The following is a 21,654-nucleotide window of genomic DNA, read 5'->3' on the forward strand; positions in this document are numbered from 1 at the left end:
CGGATCCAGTGCAAATGCGTTTTCATTTCAATGCATTTGCAATGGACTCGTGTCAACATGCGTTCACCTGCGTTTGCGTGTGTTATAGTGAGGATCCAGCGACTTGCAGTTTTTTAACTTATTTCAAAAACGCTACTTGTAGCGTTTTTGAGCTGCGTCCAAATACTGCAAATTGCTGGATCCTGACTAAACAGCATGCAAACGCATGTGAACGCTGGCAGGCTGATAGACAGGATCCTGCTTGCTCTACTGAGCATGCACAGAAACCAGCCTCGGGTGATCAGTCCCTCTCTCCACCTCCCTCTCCTTCTCCCCCTCTCTCCCCCTCCCTCTCTCCACCTCCCTCCCTCTCTCCACCTCCCTCCCTCTCTCCACCTCCCTCCCTCTCTCTCCACCTCCCTCCCTCTCTCCCCCTCCCTCTCTCCCTTCCTCCCTCTCTCCCTTCCTCCCTCTCTCTCTCTCCACCTCCCTACCTCCCCCTCCCTCTCTCTCCTCTCTCCCCTGCCTGAGAGCGGAGGACGCTCGTAACCAAGGTAAAGATCGGGTAACCGCGGTCTTAGTTACCCGATGTTTACGTTGGTAACGTGTGCAGGGAGCCGGCTCCTAGCAGCTGCAGACGCTCGTAACCAATGTAAATATCGCGTATCCAAGCAAGTTACCCTATGCTTACCTTGGTTACGAGCCTCCACAGCTGTTAGATGCCGGCTCCCAGTCTGTCACGTTCAATTCCCCTCACTCCCGATCACATGACTCCAATGCCCGCCCATAAACTTAAAGTGACAGGATCCTGCAAAATAACACATGCGTTTTGTATGCGTTTTTTTGCTGTAAAAGCAGGATCCACTTTTGCAGCAAAAAAACGTTCATGACGCATGTTAAAAAAACGTAGTGTGAAAGCAGCCTTATTCTGTCTGTCTGTCTGTCTTGCTCCAAAATTCTGTCATTACCATGACAAGCGTCTCATTGGCCGCTCGCCACGGCTCCGCCCCCCCGCACGGATTGGCCTCTTGCCTTGGCCCCCTGCACTCATTGGCAACTCGGCCACGCCCCGCCCCCCTCACGCATTGCACGCTCGCTCTGGCCCCGCCCCCCGACGCTGAGCCCCGACTCCCAGGTGAGTGCTGTACCCCCGGGAGCCCACACCAGCGTACGCCGGCAACCCAGCCGACACATACCCTCGCATTGCTGGGGTTGCCGGCGTACACTGGTGTGGGCTCCCGTGCGTGCGGGGGGTGGGGTACGCTGGTAACCATGGTACACATCGGGTAATATTGTGTACCATGGTTACCAGCGTATGCCGGCTCCCTGCCCATTCAGATCGTTGGTCTCCCGCTGTCACACGCTGATGCGTGCTGCACAGCAGGAGACCATCAAGTGACCCAGCACTGTCTCTTTGAATACTTACCTGATGTGTACCATGCTTACTAGCATACCCCGTCTCCCGGCACACGTACGCTGATAACCATGATACACATCAGGTAACTATGGAAACCGCTTTGCATAGTTGTCCCATCGGCCATGCCCCCCTCCCCCCCGCTCGGCCTCTGCCCCCCTCAGCCACGCCCCCCACACTATGCCCCCTCGGCCACGCCCCCACACGCTCAGCCACGTCTGCCTCGCTCGCCCACGTCTGCCCCGCTCGCCCACACACATTGGGCACCTATACACCTCTCCTCCAGGACTACTCCTCCTATTATACTCCCCTTCCCCAGGACCACTTCTCCTATTATCCTCCTCTCCCCCCAGGACTATTCCTCCTATTATCCTCCTCTCCCCCAGGACTATTCCTCCTATTATCCTCCTCTCCTCCAGGACTATTCCTCCTGTTATCCTCCTCACCCCCAGGACTATTCCTCCTGTTATCCTCCTCACCCCCAGGACTACTCCTCCTATTATCCTCTTCACCCCCAGGACTACTCCTCCTATTATCCTCTTCACCCCCAGGACTACTCCTCCTATTATACTCCTCTCTCCCCAGGACTACTCCTCCTATTATACTCCTCTCCCCCCAGGACTACTCCTCCGATTATCCTCCTCTCCCCCCAGGACTATTCCTACTATTATACTCCTCACCTCCAGGACTACTCCACACACGCACACACGCAGCGCGCGCGCGCACTGCACAAAACATACCTCCCCCCAAAACACACCCACACAAACCGTGCAATACATACAGCACCACGCACACCGCTGCAGACACACAGCGCTCCACAAACACAGCACACACAACGCAACACACACACACACACACACACACACACACACACACACACACACACACACACACACACACACACACACACACACACAACGCTGCAGACACACAGCGCTCTACAAACAACGCAACACACAAACACCGCTCTCACACCCCCCACACCCAGACAGCACCCAGAACATTTACAGCGCACTACACAAATAATTGGCAACTGCAGACAACTATATATATTATATATATTATATATATATATATATATATATATATATATATATCTCTATATCTATATCTATATCAAAAATCATACAGTAACTACACAATAAATTCTAGAATACCCGATGCGTTAGAATCAGGCCATGTGTATATATATATATATGTGTATGTATGTATGTATGATAGAGATATATATATATATATATATATATATATATATATATATATATATATATATATATATATATATATATATATATATATATATATATATATATATATATATATATATATATATATATATATATATATATACACATATCCGTATACACATATATACATACATGCACATATATATATATATATATATATATATATACACACGTGAATGTATGTAGTGTGTGTGTATGTATGTGTATATATATATATATATATATATATATGTGTGTATATATATATATATGTGTATATATATGTGTGTATATATATATGTATGTGTATATATGTATATATATATATATATATATATATATATATATATATATATATATATATATATATATATATATATATATATATATATATACTACATACATTCACATGTGTGTATAATATATATATATATATATATATATATTATATACACACGTGAATGTATGTAGTATATATATGCGTGTGTGTATGTATATATGTGTGTGTATATACACTATATTATATAATTGTGTATATACAGTATGTATGCACTCATGCAATATGTGTACAATATCTATGATATGGTTTTTTTTATTACTGATTTATTTATTTTTTTTTCTTCTCTTCTGACTCGTTTCACCTGCAGCCTCCCTCATTGGCAGGACTGCCATGAACTTTGGAGTAAGAAACGGAGAAGACAACGACAGAGTGGCATCATTATAGAGGAGCCTCCTGCCATTAAGGCTCCACGAAAGGAAAGTGTGACTGCCCCTGCAGCTGATCCTATAAAAAACAATAGCCCTGCTCCCCCTGAACCTGTGAAGGCTGAGATTAGTGTAGTAGACTCTGGTGAGTGCACGTATAAATATGCTGTCAACATGGTAGTGTAATGGCGACTTAAACCTGTCTGATTTGTTGGAAATACTGCAGAAAGCGCTGAGGTTGTAAACCTTTATTGGATTTAGTCCAAATGCAATTTAAAAGGTTGTAATCTAATATATCTTACAAAATATTTTCTTCCTTTTTTAGCTGTTTTGGCGGATATTACGCAGCAGCTAAATCAGAGTGAACTGGCTATCCTGCTGAATCTACTCCAAAGTCAAACAGACCTCAGTGTGGCCCAGATTTCCCAGCTCTTGAACGTTCAGGCTAATCCGGACATGCAGCAGCAGCTGGAGGCGCTCAACCAGTCCATCACTGCATTGACTACCACTGCTGCACCAGCTCAGTCACTTGAAGCCCAGAAAGAAAATCCAGCCCAAGAGCAAGCAGATGTGGAGGAGCTGGCAACTCAGGGAGATGTGCAGAACGTCCTAGCTGTGCTTTTGAGCCAGTTCATCAAACCTCAGGAGGTGGCGGAAGCCCCTGGGGAAAGCAATGGAGAGCAGAGCGGTGTAAATCCACCTGTACGGTTAAGACCAGAGGAAGAAGAGGAAAGCGCGGTGTTGGAGGAGGATGATGCAGGTAAATTCTGCTCACCCTGAGTCACCCATCTTATCCACACTGCATTTAAAACAAGTAGGCACGGCAGGGCCTTATTTTTAATAACTGAGGAGGCTGTGAAGACCTGGTGTATAAAACATCTGTCTTTGCACTCCTGTAGTTTTCTATGCAACAGGGAGAGGCTGGCTTTCTAGCGTTTTGAGTGGAGAATCCCGAGACCTCACACTCATGTATTTTGGTTTATAATAAACTGTAAAATTGAAACCATTCTCTTTTAATCTTTTTATTTCCACCATTTATTGCACCTTGAAAGATTGAATTGTAGATGGCATGTGAATAATGGAATAAGAAAGCCTAACTATTCACATCGCTTGTGTATTGCACTTTTTCATCCTTTTTCTCTATTCCCCCAAACACCACCTTCTCTTAGTTCACCAACAATTCACACACATAATATGAACTAACCTCTCCTCTTTCCTCTCTTCCACCATGTTTTGTAGCGTTCACACTGGACTTGTATAGTATACACACTTTTTAGTTATTTTTGCAGGAAAAGATCAATAATAAAGCATCAAATTAAATTTCCCCATGATTAACCGTTCAATGCAGGCTTTGCTTCGTAAAAGCCCTGACAAGAATTTGCTATTGCCAGTGGAAGTAGTGGGCTAGACACTTCCCATGCAGTCATTGATGACCGAGTATATAATGCCTGTCTGTATCCGGTCTGCCAGAGTGAAGGCCATATCTTCTGCTTTCCATCCTGGCTTATAGCGGTCACCCTGCTCTGATATGTTATTTTTACTAGGACACCTAGGGCTTAAGATTGAGAAGCAAAGACAGTGCTGCCATTAAAGTGTTAAAGGAGTTGTCCGACATTAGCTTACCGAAACATTTTGAGTTTCTGTGCTGTATTGTCATATAAAACACCCCTACATTGTTATTTTTTGTTTTATATCTTTTGTTCCTCTTGAATTCACCCTTTATTCTCTGCAGCTCTTTGTTTACATTTAGCACAAGCAAACTGACCACTTCCTAGGCAAAACCTCAGTCAGAGCTGGCACCGCCCGGCCTCAATGTCCAGCCTCGCCGCATGCCCGCCCCCTGTCAGTATTCTGCCCAGCACCTGACCTATTATCACTCTAGCAATGGAAAAAACAGCCCACATCGGGCTCTGCACCACAGAGACACACACACACACACACACACACACACACACACACACACACACACACACACACACACACACACACACCGAACTCTCCGCCCCACATCACATCAGGCTCTGCAACCCTCCCCCCACCCACGCACACAAACACACACACGGCGCTCTGTACCGACCCCCATCACCATTGTTCTGTACCGACCCCTACCCCCATAGGGAACACATGTGGGCTACATTCACATGACCGTTCCGTTTTTGTGGTCCGCAAAATAACGGTCCATTTTTTTCACGGATGCATCCATGTTTCATCCGTGTGCCTTCCGTTTTTTTTGCGGACCGCAAAAAACGGAAGCTGCAAAAAAGATAGATGAGTAGATATAGAGATGAATAGATAGATATAGAGACAGAGATAGAGGAATGAGTGAATGAATAGAGGGATAGATAGACATATAGATGATGGATAGATGAATAGATAGATAATAGATGAGAAAGACATATTTCTTTGTCGCTCCATTGGGAGACCCAGACAATTGGGTGTATAGCTTCTGCCTCCGGAGGCCACACAAAGTATTACACTTTAAAAAGTGTAACCCCTCCCCTCTGCCTATACACCCTCCCGTGGATCACGGGCTCCTCAGTTTTATGCTTTGTGTGGAAGGAGGCACACATCCACTCATGCATTCTTTCATTCCTCCAATCCGGAATGGACAAGGGTTTGTCACTCGGCTCTCTCAAGGGCCAAGTATCGGCGCTCTCCGTATTTTTTCAAAAGCGTCTAGCCAGGCTTCCGCAGGTCCGCACGTTCCTGCAGGGAGTTTGCCACATAGTCCCACCTTACAAGCGTCCGCTGGAACCCTGGGATCTTAACAGGGTGCTAACGGCTCTTCAGAAACCACCTTTCGAGCCGCTGCGGGATGTCTCTTTATCACGTCTTTCGCAAAAGGTGGCCTTTCTAGTGGCAATTACATCACTCCGGAGAGTGTCTGAGCTTGCAGCGCTATCATGCAAAGCCCCCTTCCTGGTGTTTCACCAGGATAAGGTGGTTCTGCGTCCGGTTCCGGAATTTCTCCCTAAGGTGGTATCTACTTTTCATCTCAATCAGGATATCTCCTTACCTTCATTTTGCCCTAATCCAATTCACCAATATGAAAAGGATTTGCACTCTTTGGATCTGGTGAGAGCACTCCGGCTCTACGTGTCTCGCACGGCGCCCCTGCGTCGTTCAAATGCGCTCTTTTTCCTTGTCGCTGGCCAGCGTAAGGGTTCGCAGGCTTCCAAGTCAACCTTGGCTCGGTGGATCAAGGAACCGATTCTCGAAGCCTACCGTTCTTCTGGGCTTCCGCTTCCTTCAGGGCTGAAAGCCCATTCTACCAGAGCCGTGGGTGCGTCCTGGGCATTGCAGCACCGAGCTACGGCTCAGCAGGTGTGTCAGGCAGCTACGTGGTCTAGTCTGCACACTTTCACGAAACACTATCAAGTGCATACCTATGCTTCGGCAGACGCCAGTCTAGGTAGGCGAGTCCTTCAGGCGGCGGTTGCCCACCTGTAAGAGGAGGGCCGTTTCGGCTCTTGTTGTTGAGGTATTCTTTTACCCACCCAGGGACTGCTTTTGGACGTCCCAATTGTCTGGGTCTCCCAATGGAGCGACAAAGAAGGGAATTTTGTTTACTTACCGTAAATTCCTTTTCTTCTAGCTCCTATTGGGAGACCCAGCACCCGCCCCTGTTCCCTTCGGGCTGGTTGTTCTTTTGTGTACACATGTTGTTCATGTTGAATTGTTCTTTTGGTTCATGGTTCAGTTCTCCGAACATCCTTCGGATTGAATTTACCCTATACCAATTCATAAGTCTTCTCCTTCCTGCTTTTGCACCAAAACTGAGGAGCCCGTGATCCACGGGAGGGTGTATAGGCAGAGGGGAGGGGTTACACTTTTTAAAGTGTAATACTTTGTGTGGCCTCCGGAGGCAGAAGCTATACACCCAATTGTCTGGGTCTCCCAATAGGAGCTAGAAGAAAAGGAATTTACGGTAAGTAAACAAAATTCCCTTCATTATGTCCTACCCCCCTGCATATTCTGAGCTGGCACACTTTAGTGACTTTTCATGTGGCACTAAAGGGTGCTTAGCTTTGTATTTAGCCAAAAAAATAAACAAAAAAAAAACCACGACATGGGGTCCCCCCTATCTTTTGTAGCCAGCTAGGGTAAAGCAGACGGCTGCAGCCTGCAGACCATAGCTGGCAGCTTCACCTTGGCTGATAATCCAAAACAGAGGGCACGCCACGCTATATTTTAAATTAAATAAATAATTTAAAACAAAAAACATGGGGTCCCCCCCAAATTGGATCACCAGCCGAGGTAAAGCAGACAGCCGTGGTCTGGTATTCTCAGACTAGGGAAGTCCACTGTTATTGGACACTCCCCAGCCTAAAAATAGCAGGCCGCAGCCGCCCCAGAAGTGGCGCATCCATTAGATGTGCCAATCCTGGCGCTTTTACCCAACTCATCCCATTGCCCTGGTGCGGTGGCAAACGGGGTAATATATGGGGTTGATGCCAGATGTGTAATGTCACCTGGCATCAAGCCCTGGGGTTCGTGATGTTACGCGTCTCAGATACCAGACATCACCAACCCAGTCAGTAATAAAAAAACAATAGACAACAAAAAAAGTTTTTTATTTGAAAAAACACTCCACAAAACATTCCCTCTTTCACCAATTTATTGAAAAGAACAATCAAATCCGGGTCCGGCGTAATCCAATAAGGGGGACACATGACTATCCATACCATAGTCACTGTCCCAGTCAATGCAGAACAGAATGTTCCCCATTGGCTGGGAGAGTAATGCAGTGACCTGAGCTAACATCAATAGTCCAGGTCACTGCAGGGGATCACGAGCGCTGCCATCAGGATGTTAGATGAGATTATTACCTGCGGTGATGATCTCTTCACTCCTGTCAGCGATGTCACTGCCTTCTATAACCGCCGTGTTCTCAGCAGTATCACCCGTGACGTCACCGCTAGTGACATGAGAACGCAGCAGGCATAGACTGCAGTGACAGCGGTGACAGGAGTGAAGAGGAGATCGTCACAACAGGTAATGATGTCATCTAACCTCCTGGCGGCTGCCGCCGGTAAACTGTAAAAAAAAAAAAAAAAAATCTGATTCCGTTGTTTTGCAGCATCCGTTGTGCCACTATATGCAACACATCCATCACACAACGCAATACAGCGGATACTAGCCTAAGTTACAAGTCAGGAGATTTATTTTAAGGATTCTTTCACAGTTGACCGTGACTCAAAACTAAATATCTCAGTCAAGGTTTAGATTAATGTTTGCGAAACACAATATCATTTTGCACATTCAGTGTCAAAGGTTTTGTTTTTTGTTTTTTTAATTAGAATAGCCTCATTATTAAGAGGTTCATTTCTCCACCTAAACAAACATAGGCCTAGTGTGCATGTACTTACAGATATTTGCTGGTAGACATAATATTTTCTAAGCAGCTAACCCTCCCATGTGCTTTATCTTTGCATGAAAATTTGTATAACATTTTTTTTTTTCCCAAGTGAAAGGATAATTCAAGGATGAGGTTTGAAGAATATCACTAGGATATGACACTATTTTGTAAGGGTCCAACCTCAGACCATTACTGATCCTGAGAATGAAGAATATACAGTACCATTGTAGCTTCCAATTGAGGAAACTGCAGCCTGGCTCCTCTTCACATGCCTGCTGGGGCTTCTGTGCAACTATGACTAAGGGCCGTTTCACGCTTGCATTGTTTTGACGAAACGGGATCCGTCACATATGCCGTACAGTTCATTTATTTACAGTTGAAGCGCGAAACCATGCGGGTTGTGTCTTTCATGCAGTACCCGCATGTGTCCACATGATGTCGCGCTTCCACTGTAAATAAATGAACTGTACTGTATGTGTAACGGAGCCAGTTTCCGTCAAAACAGCGCAAATGTGAAACTGCCCTAAGAACCGCACACAGCATTGCATTCATTTTCTCAATCACTGAGTCCCAGACGTTTGAGCCCTCCAATCATAATGTGATGGCTTTGCCCTCATTTTGAGACTAGGGGAAGAACTGTTTTAAACGCTTCCTACACTTTCTAATAGGATAACAGGCCCATTACGCTGCAATAGAAAAGTATTGTGGTGCATCATACACAGTGAAGTCCCTTTTTAAAAGTGATCCTGTCATGTTAAAAAAAAAAAAAAAACTCTAGTAACCTTTTAAGAGTTGTGGGAGGTAGTGAACTTTTTTCCTCACATCAACCACTGGCTTTCAGTCATAGGGGAGTGGCTTGCACAGCTTCAGTCACCTCTTTATGCATAGTCAGTGGTGACACCCTATGACTGAAAGAATGCGGCTGCAAGGCAGAATAAAGATAAATCCAGCAGTAGGGCTCTCACTGCAGTGGCCACACAGCGTCAGAATGCTGTTAACCTGCAGCTTAATCACATCTTTTTACGTGACTGGTTCCCTTTAATAATTAGCAGACGTCTTAGGCCGGTTTCACACTTGCGTTGTTTCGATGCAAACAGGCTCCGTCACTATTTATAGTACAGTTCATTTATTTACAGTGGAAGAGCGACAGCATGCTTCCTGCACTACCCGCACGTGTCCACATGGTGTTGCGCTTACACTGTAAATAAATGAACTGTACTACATTAGTGACGGAGTCCGTTTGCGTCGAAACAACGCAAATGTAAAACCGGCCTTAACAACCTAAAAGGTATGGCCAGTCTGCAAATGTGTCTCTGCAAGGACATTTAAAGAGGTGTCATTGCAGACTTAGCGACTACATGGAGATCATGCAGCTGCAATAATGGGAAAACTGCTTTAAGATGGCTGGGATTCCCAATAGCCTAATTATTGTTATTATTACACACAGCGTGGAACAAGTGCTTTGTAAACTATACAGTTTAGGTAGCATTGACAGCCCTTACACTTCCTGGCCCAGCAATTATATTGTCACCGGGAGGGGGAGAGGTGGGCAGGAGCTGCTGGGTCCTAAAAGACCCAGGTCAGCTCTGCAGTGCAGACAAGAGGCGGAATTATATTATATGTATGATGACCTCACAAATTACAGAAATTGTTGCAGGCCACTTAAGGCCTGCGACACACATCCGTGCCGCCGGTACGTGTTTGCCATTTTTTGCACGTACCGGCGGCACGGTGACACGTACAGCAATGCTACCCTATTGTAGCAGGCACACACACGTAAAACAACACGGAACGTGTGTCCGTTTGTAAGTGTGTGCGTTTTTCAACACGCTGACATGTCCACGTATTCTCCCGCAGCACGGCTGTCACACGGCCTTCACCCGTACCACACGGATGTAGTGTGGATGCGGTCCTGTCTCTCACATGCCGGAGAAAACACACATGTCAGAGAAAAAAAAAAGAAAATCTTAACTCCCCTTCTCCAGCCCTCCTGTCTCTGCTGCTGCTGTCACTTGCTGCCGACCGCCGCTCATTATGCTCATTTAATATTCACTTCACTGCGGCCAGCAGCAGCAGCAGCGGGGAGTGGGCAGGACCGGAGACCGAAGATCAGCAGGAAGGACCACATGAGTATGCAAATTACCGGTTCTCACTGTGTTATCGCGGATAGCACACGAAGAACACACGTGGCCCACACGTACCAGAGACACGTACTTACCTGCACGCAACACGCAGGGTAAATAAGTGTCTCGCGGCACATGCGTGATTTTCACGTGAGTGTGTCGGAAGCCTAAGATGGATGTCTGGAGAACAAAATGTGGCTGCGCATGTAAAAAGGGAAAGTGGTCCAGTCTTAAAATGGGTAACAATAAAATTGAATTTTTATGAGTAAATTATTTAGTGGAAAACCAATTATATTTCTACTATAAATTGAACGGCATAAAAGTAAGTTTCAGAGTTGCTTTGTTTCTGCCTTTAAAAAAAACAAACAAAACCCAGTTCTGCGCACTAATATACAGCTTTTATAAAAACTAAATTGTGCAGCAGAAAACAAGTCTTCATACAGGTATGTCAGCCTAAAAATCTAAATGTTCTTGCTCTTGGAATGTTAATAATATTAATTTACTCTTTAGTGTTATATTGGTCATAAGTAATATAAAGGAGAGAGATTCTGCATCATAGTAATAGCAATAGTTGGGTACGACAGGTATAATAATTAGGAAGTGAGTAATGTAAGAAGTCTTTTCAAATTTGCAGACTTTTTAAGGAACACCAAACAGAAGAAAAAATTAAGTGACAATATGTTCTGCCCCTACCCCTTTTGTTCTAGCGATTTAGTTGGGGTATCAACAGTAAAAGTTAATGATGTTGCACTCAGCCAAGGGGATTTTTTTGAGGTGCTAGTGAGGGGATCGAGGTCCAAACAGTTGGGGTATCAGCACTTGGATCCCTACTAATCAAAATGTGTGACACGTCTAAATGAACTGTCAAAAGTTCAAAAAAAACACCAAAACAAAACTCCATAAATATGAAAATTGCACTATAATTGGTAGCTTAGGGCAATATGGCTAGTTTAGATAATGGGCAGTACTCTGAACTCACATTTTGGACAGGTTACAAATGGGGAAGAAGGAAACCGGGATTTGCCACGCTGACCTCAAACATCAAGAAGTTGATTAATTTCTCTTATTCAATCAGGTCTATGCGTTTCGGAGGATGCAGCCTCCTTCAGGACAATTATTGCAAAAAAATCAACAAACTGGTTTATTTTTTTGCAATAATTGTCCTGAAGGAGGTTGCGTCCTCCGAAACGCGTAGACCCTGATTAAATAAAAGAGAAATTAAGCAACGGTTTGTCAGCGCAGCATATCCCGGTTTCCTTCTTTCACACTCTGGGGCTGCAGCAGACGCCATTTTATGCTTATGTAGGAGTTGTGACTAGTACAACTTATACAGGTGAGTACCTTACCTGTTTTCTTGTCAAATCTCCCCAGATAAGACTCTATCTGCACTCTTTATCCGCAGGATACCTCTATTTTGGACAGATTGGAAGGGATGATGTCCTGAGCACTGAGTCCACTTATTGGCAGATTAGGTGACCGGTGAGCAGGATGCCATCTCGTCTAGTCCTGCAGAAATGGTTGAAGTGGCAGAAGTGGAATTACAGGGGTAAATAGATTCTGGTTATACCTAGTTAATATCTATCCATAGACTAGGTCATATCAAATTGTTGGGTCTGACACCCCATAACTACCAGAACGGGAGTGTCAAGTCCCGTTTGGAGAAGTAGCAGTGTTCTGTATGGGGTGTGGGGCAATGTATTAAATTATTTTGCTTAGTTTTCTCATTGACTCGACTGAGAACAAACTTAAGATTAAAGGGAACCTGTCAGGTCCTATATGCGTTCTGACCTACAAGCAGGGTGATGTGTGATCTAGAAACCCTTCCTACCCATCCCGATGTTGTAATATTGTGTAAAATGAATGTGTAAAAAAAAAAAAAAAACCAAACAAAACGTTTTATAGCTTGTGTGTTCTCTATATAAATGAGCAGAGGGTATAGTCTTCTGGCGTTGCTTCGCCCCCGTGGGCGTGATGCCTATGGATTTACATGAGCGACGTCAACGTTACCCGCCTAGAAATCCTGCGCGTGCGCTTTTCTCATTAGCGCAGTCTTCCTAACCGGGTGCACCTTACAAATATGTCCTTTCCATTTGGTCTTTGGTTCCGCAGTGTAATTGAGCCAGGTTAGAGGTTTTTAGTCATGTGCAGAGCGCGTCTAAAGCCGGCAAGCAAACACCCGACACAGCGCATGACCGGGAACCTCTAACCTGGCTCAAGTACACTGTGGAACCAAAGGCCAAACGAAGAGGATATATTTGCAAGGTGCACCCGGTTAAGAAGGCAGCGCGAATGAGAAGCTCTGGTGCTCTGTACGTGTAACAAACCTTTCTTTGTCGCTCCATTGGGAGACCCAGACAATTGGGTGTATAGCTATTGCCTCTGGAGGCCACACAAAGTATTACACTTAAAAGTGTAAGGCCCCTCCCCTTCTGGCTATACACCCCCAGTGGGATCACTGGCTCACCAGTTTTGTGCTTTGTGCGAAGGAGGCAACACATCCACGCATAGCTCCACTTTTTAGTCAGCAGCAGCTGCTGACTATGTCGGATGGAAGAAAAGAGGACACATATAGTGTCCCCAGCATGCTCCCTTCTCACCCCACTGTATGTCGGAGGTGTTTGTAAGGTTGAGGTACCCATTGCGGGTACGGCGGCAGGAGCCCACATGCTGATTCCTTCCCCATCCCTTTTTACAGGGCTCTGGGTGAAGTGGGATTTACCGGTCTCCAGGCACTGAGACCGTGCTCCATCTACAGCCCCTGGAGAAGATGCTGGATGGAGCGGAGTACATCAGGGACATGGCCCTGCTTCCTCAAGGTACTCTGTGTCCCCGTGCATTTGGCGCTCACACCGCAGCATGCTGGGTGTTGTAGTGCGCCGGGGGACATCAGCGCTGCGGCGCCTGTGCCATGGCCTCATTCAGCTTTGCTGAAGCAGGCTCACTTATGGGAATTGGTCGCGCCGGCCGCTGGGACTGCGGCGCGGCTGGCACTTGTAGTGCGCCGGGGACTTCAGCGCGGCCTGCGCTTTTACGGCGGCCGCGCTGATAACTAGAGTCCCCGGCTTTTGCGGCCTACTTCCGTTCGTTCCCCCCGCCCCCAGACCTGCCAGTCAGGAGAGGGGCGGGACGCTGGCCACTTCCAGGAATCGGTCGCGCCGGCCGCTGGCAGCGGCGCGGCTGGCACTTGTGGTGCGCCGGGGACTTCAGCGCGGCCCGCGCTTTTACGGCGGCCGCGCTGATAACTAGAGTCCCCGGTTTTTGCGGCCTGCTTCCGTTCGTTCCCCGCCCCCAGACCTGCCAGTCAGGAGAGGGGCGGGACGCTGGCCACTTCTATGAATCGGTCGCGCCGGCCGCTGGAACTGCGGCGCGGCTGGCACTTGTGGTGCGCCGGGGACTTCAGCGCGGCCCGCGCTTTTACGGCGGCCGCGCTGTTAACTCGAGTCCCCGGCTTCTGGGCCTAGCTCCCTTCGTTACCGCCCACAGCCCTGACAGTCAGGGTAGGGGCGTGACGCTGCATAGAGCAGAGCTGAGAGCTGGAGTATGTTTTGCATACTCCACCCCTCTCACTGTGTGCACTGTGAGTCCGGATTCCCGCACTTTCTCAGGCACGCCCACGGCTTCCTTCTCTACAAGGACACCGGCAGCCATTAGTGTCAGTTTCTGTACGATACAGAGACAAGTGTGGAAGACCCTGGCATTCTGATAGTCACACAATCGCTGTAACAGGCGTTAAGCAGCACCTGTGGTGCTAACCCCACTAAGAAGTGCACTTATAGATATGCTTGTACTATATACATTGCACTGTTTGGTCGCACGTTGTATATACCCTCCTGGATTATGCGGAGAAGTTATCAGCATATTCTCTGTGTAAAACAAAGGTGCAGAACCACATGTTTTTCTATACAGCTGGTACAGCATGTACGGCTATACGGCCGGCAGGTACATAGACTCCCATTGTATGCACTAATGGCCAGGGGATGAGGACGGTGTCTGCAGTATTTACTGACAGTTTTTCTGAGACTATGGCTATGATACTAGAAGCCTAGCAGTCCGGACATGTCTCTCACAATATGGGCACTGTTGAATCATTGATCCATGGCCCCCCTCAGTGTGAATAACTAACAGCTCCGGGAATGTCACACGCATCCCAGAGTCACGGCTCTGCACGGACGTCAGTCCCAGACAGCCTAAGTGGGCTCGCTATGAGCGGCCTCGGTTTCATCAGGGTCCTAACAGAAGGACTCGCTGTGTAATGAGGCGGAAGTAGCGGCTCAGGATTCTGATCCTGAGACCGCTCTCAATCTGGATACACCTGATTGTGACGCCATAGTAAATAATCTTATAGCGTCCATCTATAGAATGTGGGTTATTTCTCACAGCTCCTCCAGTGGAGGAGTCAGCTTCACGTATTTTTCTGGACCACTCTGCCTTCAGAGAGGCAGTCCAGGAACACCACGCTTATCCAGATATGCGCTTCTCCAAACGGCTTAGGATACACGTTATCCCTGTCCCCTGACTTGGTCAAGGACTGGACCCAATGTCCCGAGCGGCATCCTCCAATCTCCAGGCTTGTAGCTAGATCCATAGTTGCAGTGGGAGATGGAACTGCAAACTCAAAGATGCCACTGACAGACAGATGGATCTCTGGTCGAAAGCCATCTATGAGGCTGTCGGCGCACCGTTGGCTCCGGCATTCTCTCCCTTGGGGCACTCCAAGCTATTTCAGCTTGTCTTACACAGATTGACACGGTTACACGTACATCTGTGCCGCAGGTGGCATCCTTAACCTCTCAAATGTCTGCATTTGTTTCTTACGCGATTCAGGTTGTCCTGGACTCTGCGAACCGTGCGGCGGTAGCCTCCGCTACTCCGTGTTTTTAAGCAGAGCCTGGTCTGCTCGTTAAGTGAATGGAAGGCAGATTCTGCTTCCAAAAAAGGTTGCCTAACCAGTTGCCTTTTTCTGCTGACCGACTGTTTGGTGAGCGTTGGATGTAACCATCAAACAGTCCAGGGGTAAGGATTCATCCTTTCCTCAGCCCGGACACAACAAACCCCAACAGAGCAAGAGGCAGTCGGGGTTTTCGGCCTTTTCGAGGCTCGGGCAGGTCCCATTTTTCCTCGTCCAATGTGGACTCAAAAGGATCAGAGGAGCTAAGATTCTTAGCGGGCTCAGTCTCGCCCAAAAAAGCGACAGTCTGAAAACCCGCTTCCAAGGCGGCTTCCTCATGACTTGCGGCCTCGGTCGGTAGCAGGCTCTCCCGCCTTGGCGATATTTAGCTGCCATAGGTCAATGACCATTGAGTGTGAGACATTCTGTCTCACGGGTACAGGATAGAGCTCACTTCTCGTCCTCCAACTCGATTCTTCAGAATTTCTCCACCTCCCGGCCGGGCCGCTGCTCTTCTGCAAACAGGGTGCACTCTATAGGCAGAAAGAGTGATGACCCCCGTTCCTCTTCAGGAACAAGGTCACGGTTTTTACCCCAAATTCTTTGCGGTACCTATAACAACGGGCCGTTCCGTCCCGTTCTGGATCTAAAAATGCTCAGCAAGCTCGTGGACACCAGGCGGTTCCGGATGGAATCCCTCCGCCATGTCATCGCCTCAAGGTCTCAAGGATATTTCCTAGCATCATTAGGCATCAAGGATGCTTATCCACACGTGCCGATTGATCCAGAGCACTAGCGTTTCTACGCTTCGTTATAGGAGACGAACACCCTCTGTTCGTAGCTCTACCTTCCGGCTAGCGACAGTCCAACTGGTCTTCGCCAAGGTCAGGGCAGCAGTAGTCACAGTCCTGCACTCTCAGGGTCACTCTGTGGTCCCGTATTTAGACGATCTACTTGTCAAGGCACTCTCTTAGGAAACATGCCAACACTGCCCGAACGTTGCGCTGGAGACTCTCTAGAGTTTTGGGTGGATCATCAACTTTTTAAAGTCAGATCCGACCCCGACCCTATCGATAACATATCTAGGCATAGAGTTTCTTACTCTCTCAGCGATAGTGAAGCTGCCGCTAGACAAACAGCATTCACTACGGGCTGCAAGCTCTTCTTTAAGAACCAGTCGCACACATTGAGACGCCTCATGCACTTCCTACGTAAGATGGTAGCAATGGAGGCAGTTCCTTTCGCGCAGTTTTACTGCGTCCACTACAATGGGACATTCTCCGCCAATGGGACGAGGAGTCGACGTCCCTCAACAGAGTCGTCGTTCTTTCTCAGGCGGCCAAGGAATCTCTACGGTGGTGGCTTCTTCTCACCTCTTGGTCAAAAAGAAGGTCCTTCCTATCCCCGTCCTGGGCGATAGTTACGACAGACGCGAGTCTATCAGGGTGGGGAGCAGTTTTTCTCCACTACAGCGCTCAGGGTACGTGGACTCAGCAAGAGTCCACTCTTCAGATCAATGTTCTTGAACACAGAGCAGTGTATCTTGCCCTACAATCCTTCCAACAGCGGCTGGAAAGCAAGCATATCCGACTTCAGTCGGACAGCTCCACAGCGGTGGCATACATCAACCACCAAGGAAGAACGCGCAACCGGCAAGCCTTCCAGGAAGTCCGGCAGGTTCTGATGTGGGTGGAAGACGCGGCATCCACCATATCCACAATTCACATCCCAAGTGTGGAAACTAGGAAGCTGACTTCCTAAGTCGCTGAGGTGTGGCCGAAAGAGTATGGTCTCCTCACCCGGACGGGTTTCAGGAGATCTGGCGCCGCTGACAGAGGCCGGACGTCGATCTAATGGCGTCACGGCACAACAACAATGTGCCAGCTTCATGGCACGGTTTCACAATCATCGAGCTCTGGCGGCAAACGCCTTAGTTCAGCATTGGTCGCAGTTCCAGCTACCTTAGGTGCCACCTCTGGCATTGTTGCCCAGAGTACTGCGCTAGATCAAGACCGACTGCGGCCGCGCCATCCTCGTCGCTACAAATTGGCCGAGGATGTTGTGGTACTCGGTTCTGTGGTGCCTCACGGTAGGCTAACCGGGGGCACTACCAGACCAATCAGACTGGCTGTCTCAAGGGCCATTCTTCCATTTGAATTCTACGGCCCTCAACCGGATGGTGTGGCATTGAGTCCTGGAACCTAGTGTCGTCAGGATTACCTCAGGACGTGGTTGCCACCATGAGACAGGCTAGCATACCAACGTCCGCCAAGATTGACCACAGGACGTGGAAGATGTTCTTATCTCGGTGCTCGGCGCAGGGTGTTTCTCCCTGGCCGGTTGCATCGTCTATGTTTCCTTCCTTCCTGCAATCTAGGTAGGAAAATGGGTTGTCGCTCAGTTCCCTTTAGGGACAAGTCTCAGCGCTATCTGTGTTTTTTCAGAAACGACGACTTCCTCAGGTACGCACGTTCCTACGGGGAGTTTGTCTTCTCAGCACTCCGTACAAGCGGCCGTTAGAGCCCTGAGATCTGAACAAGGTTCTAATTGCTCTCCAGATGCCGCCTTTCGAGCCTTTGAAGGATGTCTCCCTTCCCGTTTTTCACGGGAAGTGGCCTTCTAGTAACGGTCTCGTCTCTTAGGAGAGTTTCCGAGCTAGCAACGCTCTCATACAAACTCCCTTCCTGGTCCTTCACCAGGACAGGGTAGTTCTGCGTCCGGTTCCGGAATTTCTCCCTAAGGTGGTATCCCATTTTCATATCAATCAGGATATCACCTCACCTTCTTTGTGTCCTCGTCCAGTCCATCAATTTCAGAAAGATTTGCATCTGTTGGTTCTGGTGAGAGCACTCAGGTTCTACTTCCCGCATGGCGCTCCTGCGCCACCCGGATGCACTCTTTGTCCTTGTCGCTGGTCGGCGTAAACAGTCGCAAGCTTCCAGATCCACCCTTGCTCGGGGGCTCGAGGAACCAATTCTTGAAACCTACAGTTCTACTGGGCTTCTGGTTCTCTCAAGGCCGAAGGCCCATTCTACCAGAGCCGTGGGTGCATCCTGGGCATTACGGCACCAGGCTACGGCTCAGCAGGTGTGTCAGGCACCCACCTGGTCGAGTCTACTTACTTTTACCAAGCATTATCAGATGCATACCTACGCTTCGGCAGACGCCAGCCTAGGTAGATAAGTCATTCAGGCGGCGGTTGGCCACCTGTAGGAGAGGGCCGTTTGACGGCCCTATCATGAGGTATTCTTTTACCCACCCAGGGATTGCTTTTGGACATCCCAATTGTCTGGGTCTCCCAATGGAGCGACAAAGAAGAAGGGAATTTTGTTTACTTACCGTAAATTCCTTTTCTTCTAGCTCCAATTGGGAGACCCAGCACCCGCCCTGTTTTCTCGGGGTTTTTCTGTTTTTTCGGGTACACATGTTGTTCATGTGGTATGGTTCAGTTCTCCGATGTTTCCTCGGATTGAATTGGTCTTTAAACCAGTTATTGGCTTTCCTCCTTCTTGCTTTGGCACTAAAACTGGTGAGCCAGTGATCCCACTGGGGGTGTATAGCCAGAAGGGGAGGGGCCTTACACTTTTAAGTGTAATACTTTGTGTGGCCTCCAGAGGCAATAGCTATACACCCAATTGTCTGGGTCTCCCAATTGGAGCTAGAAGAAAAGGAATTTACGGTAAGTAAACAAAATTCCCTTCTTTGACTCTCAGATGGACTCAACTCGTTTACCGAGTGTAATGGAAGTCTATGGAGAACATAGGAATATTTCTGGAAGATCTTCTGCAAAAATACTCACGTTCCCCATTGACTTCCATTATATTCTGTACACGAGTAGAGCCCATCTGAGCACCAACTGCTCTTTACAAGTACCAAGCACCCTAGTTGTCAAGCCTGTAATGTATTCTATAATGTCGTTCTCTTTTGCATTCACAAGCAGTGTCTGCTTCCATTTGTAAATGTGTTTTTTTTTTTTTTTGTTTTTTTCTATTATCTATATGCATTTTTAAAGATGGTGTCAAAGGAGGTAACCTTTCCCCAGCTTCTCACCCTCGTATCCTGCCACCAGAAAAGAGACCACCTGAGCCACCGGGTCCCCCGCCTCCACCACCCATTCCAGAGGGAGATGCTGCAGATGTGAATCCAGTGGTAACAACGGCCCAAATACAACAATGTACTTCTGATGCGGACCCAGACCCTGTGAAGGGGGTTAGAGACGGTCACGAACTACCCTCAGACTTTTCCCGAAAACTGTCCTCTAGGACTTTCAACTCTGAGGGCGCAGAGGATGTATATAATGTAGACTCCGATGACAGAGACTCAGGGCAGCCACTCGGGCAGTGTTCCCCTCAGTCAGTAGCTAAAAGCAGGACATTCCCAGCACAACTGGGGGAAACCAGTGGTTACCAGGGAACAGGATCCCTGCAATTCCCAGGAGATCAAGACCTCAGGTTTACAAGGGTCCCTCTAGGAATGCACTCCGGCACAGTGCCTCCAACTGGACAAAAAGAGGGGAGCAGTAACAATTCTCACCTTTACCAAGAAGCCAAAATCTCTAATTACAATGAGTTGGAGTCAGAGACTGCAGCAGGTACAAACCAAACTTGGGCTGCTCCTTCTCAGGCTTTCAGCAAGGCATTCAGAGCACCAACCCGTGCAACTCCGAGAGGAGGCCGGGGACGAGGAGTCCCTTACTGAAATCCAATGACTTTGCCATGAAACCTCCATCCTTCCAATCTGCTTCCCATAAGGGTGACAGATACAATGTGGCTGATTGTAATGGCTGCAATTCTATACCCACAGAGCCTTGAAATTTAGTTGGGGTTGCAAAAAGGGGTGTGAAAAAAGGGATGCTGACTTAAGAATGGTTCATTGCTGCTCCACCGATATGTGTTGGACAACTCATCTTTTGACTTAGTTTGTTCATCCTGTATTCATTTTTCTATTTTGTGACGGTTCATCAGAAATGGCAAGTATCCATATTGTAAGATGGTTATGCAGACTGTGTAATACAGGTTATGTGTTTCAAGTAATCTCTTCTGCCGCTAAAGGGCTCACCATGCTGATTCTGTTGCGTATAGACCCTTATGGGAATTTAAGTGGTAAGTGGTATCGCTCGGGAAACTAACTGGAGAGAGACCACATGAATGCAGCTGGCTGTGTAAAAACATTTTATTTTATGCCCATTTTTCTTTCTATGTGTCATAAACTGCTGGATTATACATTCAACTTCTCACTGTTCTCTAATCTGCGCCACTTTTTCATTTACCTCAAATTTGGCAAAAAATTGTCTGATTTTACGGAGATCTAAGAAAACAGACTGGACAGGTATTGTGATGCCCTATGAAGTTTGTACTTTAAGTTTATTTTTTTAGGGCTTTTTAGGCCACTGTGACTCAAATTCCACTTTTTTTGCCTCCCTTTTTCATTTACTATGAAATGCAATTGACATCGTGAAAGGGTTTTGGGTTATTTTTTTTTTCCTTTTTTTTGTTTTCAGCTGTTAAAAGAGCCTAGATGAATAAACACAAATGGCTAAAATGAAATTTGGTGTTTTACATGGTTACTAAGTGATTTTGCTGTTAGGAACCTTTTATTGTTCATTTACTATAATAGTAAGCCGTATACATGGGATTGACCTCAGACACCTTTTTGCAATTTCTTCAGCGCTCTATTGGGAGACCCAGACGATTGGGGTATAGCTACTGCCCTCCGGAGGCCACACAAAGCACTACACTAAAAAGTGCAAGGCCCCTCCCCCTCTGGCTATACCCCCCCGTGGTATCACGGGTTCTCCAGTTTTAGCTTTGTGTGCGAAGGAGGTCAGACATCCACGCATAGCTCCACAGATTTTAGTCAGCAGTAGCTGCTGACTATTTCGGATGGAAGAAAAGAGGACACATATAGTGTCCCCAGCATGCTCCCTTCTCACCCCTGGATGGTGTTGTAAGGTTGAGGTA

The 21,654-nt window shown here is 47.4% G+C and overlaps 1 protein-coding gene across 1 annotated transcript in view; it reads left to right on the forward strand.

Moving 5' to 3' along the window:
- Positions 1-21,240, forward strand: part of CDK12 (cyclin dependent kinase 12) — a 125,367-nt gene extending 104,127 nt beyond the window's left edge. The window contains exons 12-14 of the mRNA XM_075350127.1: positions 3,267-3,469; positions 3,650-4,084; positions 19,707-21,240. Of these exons, the coding sequence (XP_075206242.1) occupies positions 3,267-3,469; positions 3,650-4,084; positions 19,707-20,392 (1,324 nt within the window). The 3' untranslated portion in view covers positions 20,393-21,240. The remainder of the gene's footprint in view (positions 1-3,266; positions 3,470-3,649; positions 4,085-19,706) is intronic.
- Positions 21,241-21,654: the final 414 nt, after the last annotated feature.

Source organism: Anomaloglossus baeobatrachus, chromosome 5, assembly GCF_048569485.1.
Source record: "Anomaloglossus baeobatrachus isolate aAnoBae1 chromosome 5, aAnoBae1.hap1, whole genome shotgun sequence".
In the NCBI taxonomy this organism is placed as follows: domain Eukaryota; kingdom Metazoa; phylum Chordata; class Amphibia; order Anura; family Aromobatidae; genus Anomaloglossus; species Anomaloglossus baeobatrachus.